The 14,987-nt window shown below is 45.5% G+C and overlaps 1 protein-coding gene across 24 annotated transcripts in view; it reads left to right on the forward strand.

Annotated features, from left to right (window-relative positions):
- The window catches only part of KATNIP (katanin interacting protein), a 230,679-nt gene that overhangs the window by 125,180 nt on the left and 90,512 nt on the right, over positions 1–14,987 (forward strand). For all 24 annotated transcript variants that reach the window (XM_063797736.1, XM_063797739.1, XM_054669051.2 and 21 more), the window contains 2 exons: positions 2,815–3,082; positions 6,487–6,618. In XM_063797736.1, coding sequence (XP_063653806.1) covers positions 2,815–3,082; positions 6,487–6,618 — 400 coding nt within the window. The remainder of the gene's footprint in view (positions 1–2,814; positions 3,083–6,486; positions 6,619–14,987) is intronic.

The following is a 14,987-nucleotide window of genomic DNA, read 5'->3' on the forward strand; positions in this document are numbered from 1 at the left end:
AGCTCAAAACTCCAAAATCTCATCATCTAAATTGGTTATGGGTAAGACCCTGGGTATGACCTATCTTGGGGCAAAATTTTTCTCATCTGTAGATGAGTGAAACTAGAAAACAAGTTATCTGTTCCCAAATACAATGGTGGATAGGTGTAGGATAACAGTTAACAACATTCCTGTATTAGTCTGTTCTCACACTGCTAATAAAGACATACCTGAGACTGGGTAATTTATGAAGGAAAGAGGTTTAATGGACTCACAGTTCCACGTAGTTGGGGAGGCCTCACAGTCATGGCAGACGGCAAAGAAGGAGCAAAGTCACAGCTTACATGGTGGCAGGCAAGAGAGCTTGTGCAGGGGAACTCCCCTTTATAAAATCATCAGATCTTGTGAGACTATTCACTACCACAAGAACAGTATGGGGAAACTGCCCCTATGATTCAGTTATCTCCACCTGGCCCTGCCCTTGACACATGGGGATTATTACAGTTCAAGCTGAGATTTGGGTGGGGACCCAGTCAAATCATATCAAAATTCCCATTTAAAAGAAGGGTAAATAAAAGGGAAAAAAGAGGAATCACAAAACCCAAGCAATTTTAAAGCCCAGCTGGGCAAACTCTGTTAGTTTTCAAGGCCTGGGAATAATTATCTGTGGTTCGGGGCCCTGTTCTCTTGGCCCACAGCTCCATCCTTGGAGTCATTCTTCCTTTTTCAGGAAGAGCAGCCTGTGTTTGTAGATGAGCCATTTCATCAGCCAATTTCCTGCCTGTAGAATTTTGGGGAGTCTGACAACCTTTCGTTTTGTTCTTTCTTTCTCCCATTCAGTCCAAGCTGGCAGTATTTCTCCTGGTATGACATTCTCAAAAGTCATGTGGGACTCCCATGTATGTCTCTAGGATTTGCTCCATTAGACAAGGGACTCCTCTGCAAATCTTTCCTGGAAAATCCCCTCTCTGTCCTGGCTTCTGCTGAGATGTCTAAGGGGATCCGTGAGCCACATGTCTAATCTCCTGAAAGAGCCCTCCATACAAATGAATACTTTGCATTTTGCATCTTTCTGAGGTACAAGAAAAAAGGTTGTCCAGCCACACCTTTAGTTTTCTCTCCATAGCATACTTTTCTGACAGTGAATCTCCTAATTTTAGAATCTTCTGCAATCTGGATAGGCTAAAAATCATCCGAATTGCCAACTCCTGGTTCCCTTTTCCTTAACAGTTCTTCCCTCAGTCTGTCTCTTTCCTCTCACATTTTACTTTAAGCAGCAGGAGAAAAACAGACCGAATCTTCAGCACTTTGCTTGGAAATCTCCTGAGTTAAATATCCAAGTTCATGTCTTACATGTTCTGCTTTCCACAACACTGTAGGACACAATTCAGCTAAGATTCTACTGCTACATAACAGGATTCCCTGGGCTCCAGTTTTCAGTTACATGTTCATTTCCTGAGTCCTCACCAGTGGTGCCTGTAACATCTATATTTCTATCATCGGTCTGTATAGGATGATTTCTCTAAGATGGTAAAAGTGTTCTATACACTCAAGGTGTTCCTCACTTCCTCCTGAACCCTCAGGAGTTCACAGGTTCTAGACATTAGGACGTGGACATCTTTGTGGAGCCCTTATTCAGCGTACTGCGATAACTATTAGGTTTATTGGTCAATTATCAAAGCTTTATTGATTGCTTCCCATTGGATACTATATAGGCTACAAGGGGTAGTATAGCTAGGCTGACCAAACATACTGGTTTGCGCAAACAGTCCCATTTATATATATGTGTGCGTGTGTGTGTGTGTGTGTGTGTGTGTGTATCTCCAGGCTAGAGTGCAGTGGCGATCATAGCTCACTGCAGCCTCAACTTCCCAGGCTCAGGTGATCCTCCCACCTCAACCTCCCGAGTAGCTGGGACTACAGGCATGCATCACCATACTCAGCTAATTTTTGTTTATTTTTTGTAGAGACAGGGTCTCACTATGTTGCCCAGGCTGGTCTTGAACTCCTGTTCTCAACCAGTCCTTTTGCCTCAGCCTCCCAAAGTGATGGGATTACAAACATGAGCCACTGTCCCAGCTCTGTTTATACTTTTTGTCCCAGTGTAAATATAGTAGTGCTCGCTTTCTCTCTGAAATGTCTTGGTTTGGGTGATTCATGTCCTGGTCACTCTAAATATAGATCTTAATGCTTAGCCATAAGGAATCTACAATTTCGTGTAGACAAAAGAAACATGAAAAAAATCTTGAAGCAGTTGTAGTTAAGTGCTAAATAGTATGATATTTAGATGCTGCTCAACACCCTACAATATGCAGGTCAGCCCCTAACAACTACCTGACAGACATTTTACCATCTGGAATTTTAGGGTCATTTGGAGGCCTTTGGGAGTTCATATTTCAAAGTGTGGTCCCTGGACCAGCAGTGTCAGGATCACCTTATTAGAAATGTAAATCCTCAGGCCCCATCCCAGACCCACTGAATCAGTGGGTGGGACTCCACAATCTGTTTGAACAAACCCCAGATTTTAACAAACCATATTGTCTGTTTCTCCCTCTCCTTCACATGTGCACTCCCCCCCACCCCACCTTCCCCCGGCATCTCCGGGATACAAACACCACAGTTAATATTAACAACATTGCTCTGTCCAGGGAGTTACTCATTTTCCCCTGCCCTTTGTTTTCTCGTCTTCAAAGCAGTGACATCACAAGGGTTGAGATAATATTGTTAAATGTTAGTTTGGGGAGAATAATTCTTTGGTTCAAATGATGTATTTTCAAATAAGTTTTTCTCAAGGTACCATATTTATCTCTCATCTCTCTTCTGGGCTTTTTGCAGGAGCTGAGAAAAAGCCTGGAACTTAGTGTAAATCTACAAAGGAAACAAAGGGATTGTTCCAGCGATGAGTATGACTCTATCGAGGAAGACATACTCTCTGAGCCTGAGCCAGAGGACCCGGCGCTGGTGGGCCATCCCAGACATGACCGCCCTCCTTCCAGTGGCGACTTGACTCAGAAAGATGTTCATGGGGAACAGGAGACAGAAGGACGCTCTTCTCCAGGCCCAGACACCCTCGTGGTGCTGGAATTTAACCCAGCTTCCAAAAGTGAGCTCTGTCTTGTATATCATTTCTTTGCCATTGGTGTCTCTGCATCTAATAGCAGGACTTAAACTTCCAGTGGTCCTTTGAATTCCTCTTTGGGTAGAGTGTCTCACAGGCCAGGGAGGTATATCAGTCAGGTCTCTGTTGATTGCAAGACGCAGAGCTTCCCAAAGGCTTCCTCAGGGCCCTGAAATTCCAGATGGTAAATTCCTGGCAGATAGTTGGAGGTGTCTGTTCTGTACACTGTAAGATGTTTTGCAGCATCTACATACCAGTTGGCTAATACAGAGTAGCTTAAGCTAAGGGACTATTTATTGACTTGAGTAACTGAAAGGTTCTGAGATGTAGCAAGACTCATTTTCTCCCCTCTCCCTCTTCGTCTTCTTTTCCCTCTCCGTCTCCATCTCTCTCCCATCTCCCCTCTTTCCTCTCCTTTTCCCTTCTGGCCTCTTCCCTCTGTCTTCTCCCATCTCCCTCTCCCTCTTGCTCTCCTCCTTCTCTGCTTTCCTGTGTCTTGCTTCCATTCTTAGTAGACTATCCAACATACAAAGGCAGAATTGCCTTTAAATAAGACACTGACTTTGCAACCCCTCAGAAAGTGAATTTTTCTTTCCCAAAAGGCCCAGCAAAAGTCCCAGACCTGGTTCTCCAACCCACACGGGGTCACATGCTGTCTTGGATTGGATCACCATGGCTCTGATGGGCCAGGTCCAGCCAATAGGACTAAGGGGTGTGGTTATCGCCACCCAGCCACACGATAGTGCGGTAAAGCTCTCATCTCCAAAAGAAACTCAAGGTGAACCTGAAGGAGGGAGGATGCTGGCATGCAGAGACAGCAGTGTCCAATGGAGGAGGTTTGTCAAGAAAGATCTTGGAAAGTAGAACGAGCAAAACGATTGGTGAGGGGCAGGGAGGAGAGAGAAGGACTTGATGGGGAGAGGCCTCCTTGCAACAGTCTTCATCCTCTGTTCCTAAGCTTTGACTCGGGCTGGGCTGGCCTCTGCCTGCACCTCTGTATCCTATTCATGTGCACTGTCAAAGCTGGGTGTGCCAAGAGAAGACAAACTTTTCTGAACCATGATGAACCTAAGGAAAGAGAAATGAGGGAATGTTTGGAATCAGACAGTGTGTCAGTTTGCGAGGGTTGTCATGACAAAGTACCACAGACTGGGTGGCTTAAACAGCAGGAATTTACTGTCTCATAGTTCTGGAGACTGGAAGCCTGAGATCAAGAGTCAGTTTCTTCTGAGGCCTTTTCCTTCTTTGTGGCTTGTAGACAGCCATCTTCTCCCTGTGTCTTCCTGTGGTCTTCCCTCTGTGTGTGTCTGTGTCCTAATCTCCTCTTCTTAGGAGAAGTTATATTGGATTAGGGCCCACCTATATGACCTTGTTTTTACTTAATTACCTCTTTAAAGACCTTGTGCCCAAATACAGTCAGGGGTACTGGCGGCTAGGATTTCAATGTATGAGTTTGGAGGGGGCCAGGCACAGTGGCTCATGTCTGTAATCCCAACAGTTTCGGCAGCCAAGGCGGGAGGATCACTTGAGTTCCAGATCAGCCTGGGAAACATGGCAAGACCCTATCTCTACAAAAAAATGTTTTAAAAAATTAGCCAGACGTAGTAGTGCATACCTTTAGTCCTAGCTACTTGGGAGGCTGAGGCAGGAGGATCACTTAAGTCTGAAAAGTTTAAGCTGCAGTGAGCCATGATCGTGCCACTGCACTGCAGCCTGGGTGACAGAATGAGACCCTCTCAAAAAAAAAAAAAAAAAAAGTTTGAAGAGGACACAGTTCAGCTCTGGAAAATCCACACCCAATAACTGACATCTCCAGAGAAGACATTTGTCCATCAGACATGCTCTCACCATGTTTGTTCTCACCCCAGACACTTGCTTGAGCTGTTCCCTCTGCCCAGATGACCACAGTCCCTTTCCTCTCCACTCAGAACCCTGAAGCCTGGCTCTCTGCTTTTCCCTCCAGACCGCACTCAGAAGTTGCTTATTCCACAAAGCCTTCTTCACACTCCCACCACATCCACTTGGGCCAGCCCTCCCCCGTGCTCCCATAGCATCATCATGGCGCTGGGTTCACTGGCCCCAGTTGTCTTTCTCTCCACCCACCACACCTCCCCACCCACCAGCCTGTGGGCACGGCCTGGCTCTTACCCTCCACTTCCCCAGCATGCAGCACACGCCCAGCACATTGCAGCCCCTCAGGGAACCTTTGTCAAATAAACAAAGGTGTTAGGCGCACCTGCGGGAGCAGCAAGTGGTCAGGGCAGTGTTAATAATGGTCCCACGTGGGACCCACCGGGCCTGCAGACGGCATGGCTGCAGGGGAGACGGGGAGGGAGGGGACAGGGCTCTAAAGAGGTGACTGAGTCTCCACCCTGGAAAAGCAGGGGACCTGACAGTCATTCCTGGGTGTGAAGAACCAGGCCACAGAACAGCTGATGCCAGCACAGTTCGAGTGATACTGGGGCATAAAGTGAAAAGAGAGAATTTGAATTTCTTGACATTTTGCATGTTTTGTTTTGTTGGTTTTTTCTGAGATAAGGTCTTGCCCTGTCACCCGGGCTGAAGTGCAGTGGCACGATCATAACTCACTGCAGCCTCAAATTCCTGGGAGGGATCCTCCTGCCACAGCCTCCAGAGTAGCTGGGACTACAAGCACGTGCCAACACATCTGGCTTTTTTTTGCGGGGGGAGGGTGGGGCGGGGAACGAAGTCTTGCTCTGCCCCCCAGGCTGGAGTCAGTGGCACAATCTCAGCTCACTGCAACCTCCATCTTCCAGAAGATGGAAGCAATTCTCATGCCTCAGCCTTCCAAGTAGCTGGGATTACAGGCGCTTGCCACCGTGCACAGCTAATTTTTGTATTTTTGGTAGAGACAGAGTTTCACCATGTTGGCCAGGCTGGTCTCAAACTCCTGACTTCAGATGATCCACCCATCTTGGCCTCCTAAAGTGCTGGGATTACAGGCGTGAGCCACTGTACCCAGCCTACTTTGTTCATTTTTTGCTAGAGACAGGGTCTCACTATGTTGCCTAGGCTGGTCTTTATCTCCTGGGCTCAAGCAGTTCCCCCACCACAGCCTCCCAAAGCACCGGGATTACAGGTGTGAGCCACCGCCTGGCTGCCTAGCCAGGAAACATTAAAATTTGAAAACCTGTGCATGTCCTAGAATCTTTTATGTACTTACCAAAATGTGGTGCTGGGCACACCATGACTCTCAGCAAACTTGTTTCGTCGCCTGCATTATTCACATCTCTAATCCCAAACTGCACAAAGTAGTTCCGTAGACATTTGTTGAATGAGTAAGTGAATGAATGATGAACAAATGCCTGAACAGAATGCCCAACTTGCTTGCGCTCAGCGTCTTACATGAAACAATTGTTTTCCTACAGGTCATAAAAGGGAAAGGAATTTGTCTGCAAAGCGGAAGGACAATGCTGAGGTTTTCGTTCCCACCAAACCTGAGCCAAACCTGACTCCCCAAGCTCCTGCTGTATTCCCAGACCAGGAAAGGATGTGCTCCAGTAAGAGTTCCGGGGGCCCCTGAGCAGGGGAGCAGGGCTGCGACTGGGTCACTCTCTGGGGTGCCATGATGGGAGGCCGCACTTCATTACCCTCCTTGTAGATGGCTAGCTGCCCTTTAGCAAATGTATTAGTGAGGGGTCTGCAGAGGAACAGAATGAAAAGGATATGGAGGGAGAGTGAGAGAGAGAGCTTAGGATAAGGAATTGGCTCATGCAGTTGTGGAGGAGCGAGTGCGCTGTGCAGGAAGAGCCTATGTCAGAGGTGAAGTCCAAGGCAGTAGACTGGAGAAGTCACCCTCACTTGGGGGGGGAAGGCTGGTCTTTTTGTTTGATTCAAGCCGTCACCTGATTGGCCGAGGCCCACTCACATGGTGGAGGGCAATCTGCCTTACTCTCCTGATGAATATGTTAATGTCATCCAAAAATGCTCCTTCAGAAACACTCAGAATAATATTTGACCAGATATCTGGGTTTCCTGTGGCCCAGTCAAGCCAACGCATTAAAGTAACCATGAGAGTGACTTTCTGATTCCACCACCAAGGTGTGGTTATCATTGAAAATTTCTTTTATTTTTGTTTTACTCTTAAATGAACTCCCTTACTTCAGATGAGTAATAATATGTGCAAATGGTACACAATTCTGAAAGTACAAAAGAGTCGATGGTGAAAAGACCAGCTTTGTCTATGTTCTAATGACATGAGAGGTTACATTTATTCACTATTTAGGATGACCCAGCCACTATCGTAAGCTTTTACTTCTACCATCTCATATAATCCTTATAACTAGACTTTAAGGTAGGTTCTGCAATTGTCCCCATTTCACAGACGAGGAACTGAGGCACACAACGTGCAAGTGGCAGCTGAGGCTTTGTAGCAGGGGCTACCATGTTGGTTTACATTTCAACAAGATTCTTCTGGCTGCCACGTGGAGCCTGGCCTATAGGGAGCTGGGGAGGACGTGAGGTGACCAAGGAAGAGACCAGGTGGTTCAAGATGTAGAGGGTGGGGGCTCAGTCTCGATGTTACCAGGGGATGGATCCAGACAGTAGTTGGGCTTGCTAAGGAGCCAGTTGTAGGTATGAGATTAGTTGTGACTTTCTATCCTAAATAACCTAGGGTAAGAACCTGGGCGTTGGGGAGCCTACAGTGATGGGGGGCCATGGCTTATCATGTGGCTGGGTGGCATGGTTTGAATATTTGCCCCCTCCAAGACTCATGTTGAAATTTAATCCCCAATGTGGCAATACTGAGAGGTGGGCCCTTTAAGACGTGAAGAGGTCATGAAGGCTTGTCCAGTGGATTAATGCATTCATGGGTTAATGGATTAAAGGGTTATCATGGGAGTGGGACTGGTGGCTTTATAGGAAGAAGAAGAGAGACCTGAGCTAGCACACTCATCCCCTCACCATGCACTGCCTCGAGACTCTGCAGAGTCCCCACCAGCAAGAAGGCCCTCGTCAGATGCGGCACCCTTGACCTTGGACTTCTCAGCTTCTATAACTATAAGAAATAAATTCCTTTCCTTTTGATATTACCTAGTTTCAGTTATTCTGTTATAAGCAACAGAAAACAAGATCAAGGAACTGGGGTAGGATTTGAGTCTGTGTCACTAGCAAAGGAGACTGAGGCAACCCAGGTCCCGGAGTTGGGATCTGTGCATGCACAAGCCATGCAGTGCCAAGACCCCTGTCCTAAGTCTCTGATCTGCATCCTGCTTCAGCCTGTAGTGACCAGGAAGAACTGTGGCTAACTGGAGCCTGCATCCCAGTGGGGCCTTCAAAGTACCACAATCAGAGTGGCTTAAACAATGGAAATGTATCATCTCACAGTTCTCGAGGCTGGAAGTCTAAATTCAAGGTATTGGAGGAGCCAGACTCCAGTGGGGCAGAGCTAGCCCCAAACTGGTTCCTGGGGACTTTTTGGTGGGACCCAGAGCCTGGAAAGAGGCCTGCCTGGGGCCCGAGGAAGGTAGGAGTGGGAGGCAACCCCTGTCGGCATGTCAAGGTTCCTGCAGCCAATAGCGTCACAGAGTTGTCACATTGTTAACTAGATAATGGAGAAATGATCTGTAGGGGAAAAGAGCCAAATAGAACATGAAAGATGTCAGAAAAGTCTGGCGAATTTTGGTTCTGTCAGCTTTGGTGAGATGGGAGCTGGGAAAGGGAGAGAGAGGAGAAGGAGGTATGGGGCGAGATAAAGGCCTGAGTCTGCTTTCGGAGCTCCCTCAGCAGGTGGGGAGTAGGGGTGGCAGTCCCAGGTGCCATTGTTCCTTCTGCATCTCCTAGATTGGCCTCACCGACTGCTGTTCAGGTTGACAAGCCTCCAGTCTATCCTGCTGGTACTGTCTTCACTATCTGAACCAATCTAAATGGCTTTTCAGAAGTTCCTCCAAAACAAGTTGGTAAAAAAGTATGCCACTGCACGAACCCCCCTAGAGCCCCTAGTAGGGCAGGAGTGGCACAGTGGTGGTCGTGTACCTTTCCCAGCATCCTACTGAGCTAACTGGGACTTCCCTCCTTTGTATATGTGCCAAGATTGCTATTTTTTCCATATTCAAGTAACAAAATTAAGGGTCAGTACTTACAAAGCACTGAACTAGCTCCCAAGCTGTGTGTAGGACTACATATGTAATCTTGCATTTAATCATCCACACAGCCCCGTGCAATAGGTACTTTTATTATCAATATTATTGTACAGAGGAGATGGAGGCACAGAGAGGTTAAGGAATCTGTCCAAGATCACACAGCCTATAAGTGATGAAGCCAGTATTTGAGAACCTGGGCTGCAGAATCTCTGCTCTTAATTACTCCACTATAAGCCCCTCTTGTGCCAACTAAACTATTAATTAATGTGGGCTTAATTACCCACATTAATTACCACTTAATTAATACCCACGTCAGCCTAGTCCTAAGCAGTAACATGCTTGAAAATCAGAGGTTTGAGTCACTTGTTATACTTTTTTCTCATGCTCATCAATATAAATATATTAGTATTTTAAAAGTTGAACCATGTATCAACTAAAATCATCTGGCATAATGCATTAGCTTGCTAGGGCAGCCATAACGAAGTACCACAATCAGAGTGGCTTAAGCAATGGAAACGTATCATCTCACAGTTCTCAAGGCTCCAAGTCTAAATTCAAGGTGTTGGCAAGGGCCATTTTCTGAAGGCACTGGGGGGTAGTCCATTCCAGGCCTCTCTCCTAACTTCTGCCAGTTCCTTGGCTTGTGGCAACATAACTCCAATCTGTACATGGTATTCTCCATGTATGTCTCTGTCTCTGTGTCCAAATGTGCCATTTTTATAAAGACAGATGAATGCCTAACCTAATGACTTCATCTTAACTTGATCATCTGCAAACACCCTATTTCCAAATAAGGTCACAGTCACAGGTACTAGGGGTTAGGGCCTCAATGACCTTTTTAGGGGACACAATTCAACCCATAATATATGCTTTCATGTCTAGCACTTTGAGAAATAGAGCTTAATTAATTTATGATCTGCCTTTTTCCAAAAAGTTCTGACATGGACTAACAAAGTTTTATATACAGTGGGTAGTGCAAGACTTTGAAAAGTATTTGAGGAGGCCAGGCGCAATGGGTCATGCCTGTAATCCCAGCACTTTGGGAGGCCAAGGTGGTGGATCGCTTGACCCCAGGAGGTCAAGACCAGCCTGGGCAGCATGGCAAAACCCCATCTCTACTAAAACACACACAAAAAATTACCTGGACATGGTGGCACACACCTGTAATCCCAGCTACTCGGGAAGCTGAGGCAGGAGAATTGCTTGAACCTGAGGGGCAGAGGTTGCAGTGAGCTGAGATTGGACCACTGTACTCCAGCCTGGGCAACAGATCGAGACTCTGTCCAAAAATAAATAAATAAAAAATTTAAGAAAATGAAATTGGAGAGAAAACAAGAGTAGAAAAATAAGATGAAACCAGGGGGTGAACAAATGAATGCCTAAAGTAGTCACAGTTGTAACACTGAGCTTCCTGGCCACCATGGCAAAGAAGCATGCGTTCATATAAAAAATGCATGTCACTGGGTCCATTTAATAAAGATCAGATTACCAGCTATTCCTGGTATTTAGTTCTTAGGGTAGTTTGTTCCATCAGTACTCCTAAAGAGGACACTATTTGAGGTAGTGGAATTCTTATTCTGAACAGGTTTGGACTCAGCCTTTGCTTATTCAATATACTTGGCTCTAACATAAGTCAAATTTGAAGAAAGAGTTCTATGGCTAAGAGGAAAGCTGAAAAGCCTGGCATTGTCACTGCTCTCACACTGAAATGGGATTATGGTAGAGCCACATCTCACCTAGATATTAGGCTGTAAAGGAAGTAAAAAGTGCAGGAGAGCAGAGTTACTGTTAGAAATCCCTCAAATTGATGATTAAGTGCAGCATGTATTGGTTTATATAGATGACCTCATACAGATACATGAACTCTCAGTAAGCCCAAGACAGTCTGTCTCTCCTCCAGTGTGGGAAAAATCACAGCTTCTTGGCTGAGCCCCAGAAGAAGCAGCTGGCTTTGTTTAGGGTCAGGGTTGTAGGGGAAATGTGTGTTTTTAGACACTGGCATCATGCTCAGAACGCTGGGATGTTCACACCACCAGAGGCACAAGGAACCTGAAACTTCCTAAAAGTGCAGCAGAATCACAAACCAACTCACTCTCCTCAAGGCAACATCTGGAGGGTGGACTGCTTATATGCTTTACTCTGTATCTGGGGCGGGGGAGGGATGTCTTTTTTGGTACATACAGAATTTGACTTTTTATATCTTCTAAGGGAATTGAACCTTTTATCATTATGTGTTGTTTCTCACTCTAGTAATGCTTTTCGCCTTAAAGTCTACTTTGTCTGATATAAAGCTACTCCGGCTTTCTTTTGGTTAGTATTTGTATGGTGTACTGTTTTTTATCCTTTCACTTTCAAACTTTCTGTATCTTTATATTAAGGTTTGTCTCTTATAAGCAGCACGTAATTGGTTTTTAGTTTTATCCTCTAACAATCTATGCGTTTTAATGGGAGCATTCAGTCCATTTATGTTTAATGTAATTGCTGATATATGTGAGTTTACATCTACTGTCTTATTGTTTGCTTTTTATTTGTTTTTCCTGTTTTATGTTTCTCTTTCTCTCCTTTCTTGCCTTCCTTTGAACTGATTGCTTTGTATTATTTCTCTTTTTTCCTCTCTATTAGCTTGTTAGTTATACATTCTTTTTTTATTATTATTCTAGTCATTACCAGAGATTACAACATGCATTCTTGACTTACTAGGGTTTACTTTAAATTAGCAAGTTTACCACTTCTCATTTATTGGAAGTATCTTACAAACTCTAACTCTATTTTTTCTTTTCCCAACTTAAATACTATTGTATGCATTTTAACTCTCTCTAGCTTTTAAACACCACTAGACATTATTTCTAGTGATTATTACTCCTGATTATTATTAGTAGTAGACATTATTACTACTGATTATTATTTTATATAATCAGCAGTAATTTGGATTCGCCCACATTGTTAACCTTTCTGTGCCCTTCACTCCTGGCTACTTCCAGGTCTCCCTCACTCCCAGACTGTAGCCTCTGAGCCTGTTGCCAGCTCTGCTCAGCTTCCCAGCCTTGTGGCAGCTCTCATCAGAATCAGTAGCACCTTAAGAGGAAAGGCCTCCAAGATGTTGGGTCTACATCTCTGAGTTTCTTTCTCCAGTCTACTATATCCCTGTAATTCTTCACAGCCCTGTTCATTCTCCGTGCCTTCAAACGATCTCTTTTTTTTTTTCAAATAGATTTTTTAAATATTTAAAAATATTTTCTAGGTTTCCTAGTTGTGTTCCAGCAAGAGGTTGGTCTGAATTAGATAGTCTGCTATTCCAGAAGTGTAATCTTTTGCTTGTACCCCATAAAGAGTTATTTCTCCCCTTGCCCCTTTTTCTTAGACTAAGCCCATAAAATTGAATTTGTGTCAATTAAATGTGTGTGATGCAACTCCAAGAGAGCTTCATTCCTTTCTATCACTGCAACTGTCCCTAGTTCTAATGAAAGGGCCTCATGTCCTGTATTGCTCCAGCCTCAATCCGTAAGCCTTCCAGAAAAGCTAATATAATCTCCTTCTAGAAACCTGTTGTCTTCTTGAGGATGAAAGAACATTAGTCTTTAATGCAGAAAGTTTACTGTCCAAGTTGTCAGAGTGCTCTAGGGAAGTGATATATCTGAACCACTTTTCCCAGACAAGCTGCCAACCACAGAAATAAAGCAACACCCCTCAGTGTGAGTGAATTAGAGGAATTTGACAGCCCTGTACTTAGTGTTCCTGTCAGGAAAACCTGCAACAGCAAGACCATTCTGCCAAAGTCCAGAGACTCTTAATATATTAGCCAGCGTTCATTAACAGTAAGTGACAGAAACCCTAATCAGCCCAAGCAACAAAGGAGAATGTCTTGCTCACAGACCTAAAAATTCCAGAATAGTAGAATTGGCCTCAGGGATGGTGGGATCCTGGTGCTCAGATGGTCTCTCGGGAAGCTGTTTCATCACTTAGCTTTACACTTCTCTAGCCCAGTGGTTCTCAAACTTGGACATGCATCAGAATTACTTGCAAAGCCAATTAAAACACAGATTGTTGGCCAAGCATGGTGGCTAACACCTGTAATCCTAGTGCTTTGGGAGGCTGAGGCAGGAGGCTCATTTGAACCCAGGAGTTCAAGACCAGCCTGGGCGGTGTAGTGAGACCTTGTCTCTATTTTGTTCTTAAATAAAATAATAATTAAAATAATCAGATTGGCCGGACATGGTGACTCACACCTGTAATCCCAGCACTTTGGGAGGCTGAGGAGGGTGGATCTCCTGAGGTCAGGAGTTCAAGATCAGCCTGACCAATACGGTGAAACCCCGTCTCTACTAAAAATACAAGTTAGCCGGGCATGGTGGCGGTCACCTGTGGTCCCAGCTACTCAGGAGGCTGAGACAGGAGAATTGCTTGAACCCGGGAGGCAGAGGTTGCAGTGACCCAAGATCGCACCACTGCACTCCAGCCTGGGCGACAGAGTGAGACTCCGTCTCAATAAATAAAATAAAATATAAAATAAAATAAAATAAATCAGATTATTGGGCCCCAATCTCAGAATTTCTGCTTCAGTATGTCTGAGGTAGAGGTAAGTGTTTTAATTCCTAGCAAGTTCCCAGGCGATCCTGACATTACTGGTTTAGAGAACACACTTTGAGACCCATGTCTCTAGTTACTACCAGGCAGGCATTTCATTGATGGCCTAGAGATGGCCCCCAGTGGCTCCAGGCTTCCTTTACTATCAGCTTTGCAATCCCCAGGTGAAAGAGACAGTTCTTTTCTTAGTTCAAGAACCAGCTCTCTCCTGAACCAGCCTCCCTCCTCCATGGTCAGGGAGAGGTAGTCTGGCATGGCCCAGGCTGAGCCAGAAGTGGAGTCAGATCTGCAAAGATCCACTCCAGCCAGGGCCAGGAGTGGGGTCATAGCCACCCAAAAGGCTGAGAAAGGTGAGGAAAGAATGGTTCCCTGAAGGAAACCATAGGTGCTGTGAAGATCATGGTGCCAGGTAGACAAAAGCCACTGCTATCCATTTCATATAAAAATGAACCACATAGGTGGCCAGGCATGGTAGATCATGCCTGTAATGCCAGCATTTTGGGAGGCCAAGGCAGGTGGATCACTTGAGGTCAGGAGTTTGAGACCAGCCTGGCCAACATGTCAGAACCCCGTCTCTACTAAAAATATGAAAATTAGCTGGGTGTGGTGGCATGTGCCTGTAGTCCCAGCTACTCAGGAGGCTGAGGTTGGAGAATCACTTGAACCTAGGAGGTGGAGGTTGCAGTGAGATCACGCCACTGGACTCCAGCCTGGATGACAGAGTGAGACTCTGTCTAGAAAAAAAAAAAAGTCAACCACATAGGACATTTTGCCACAGATTCTACGGAGGCAGTGTAGAGCAATGGACTGTAACATCCAAGAGTAGAAGTCATTTAGTCTGGGGGCCTTGATTGCAGTCCTTGAAAATCACCTGCACTCCTGGGCTCAAGGAGAGACAGTGGCAGAATGATGACAGGGCTGCAGACAGCACCTGCCATCAAGAAAAGTCCCAAAAGCAGCTTTAGAGATGAGAAGAACACAGGCCTTAACAAGCCAGGTCTGTCGGCTAACTATTACTGCCTGACAACCCACCCCAAAATGTAGTGGCTTAAAACAGCAACCGTTTTATGATTGCTCATGAGTCTGTGGGTGGACTGGGCTGTTCTGTAGTGAGCTAGCAGGTGGCTGGGCCAGATGGTCTAGGACAGCCTTACTCACATGTCTGGCAGTTTTGTTTGTCCTGAGGACCTTGGCTAGGACAG

Source organism: Pan troglodytes, chromosome 18, assembly GCF_028858775.2.
Source record: "Pan troglodytes isolate AG18354 chromosome 18, NHGRI_mPanTro3-v2.0_pri, whole genome shotgun sequence".
Lineage (NCBI taxonomy): Eukaryota > Metazoa > Chordata > Mammalia > Primates > Hominidae > Pan > Pan troglodytes.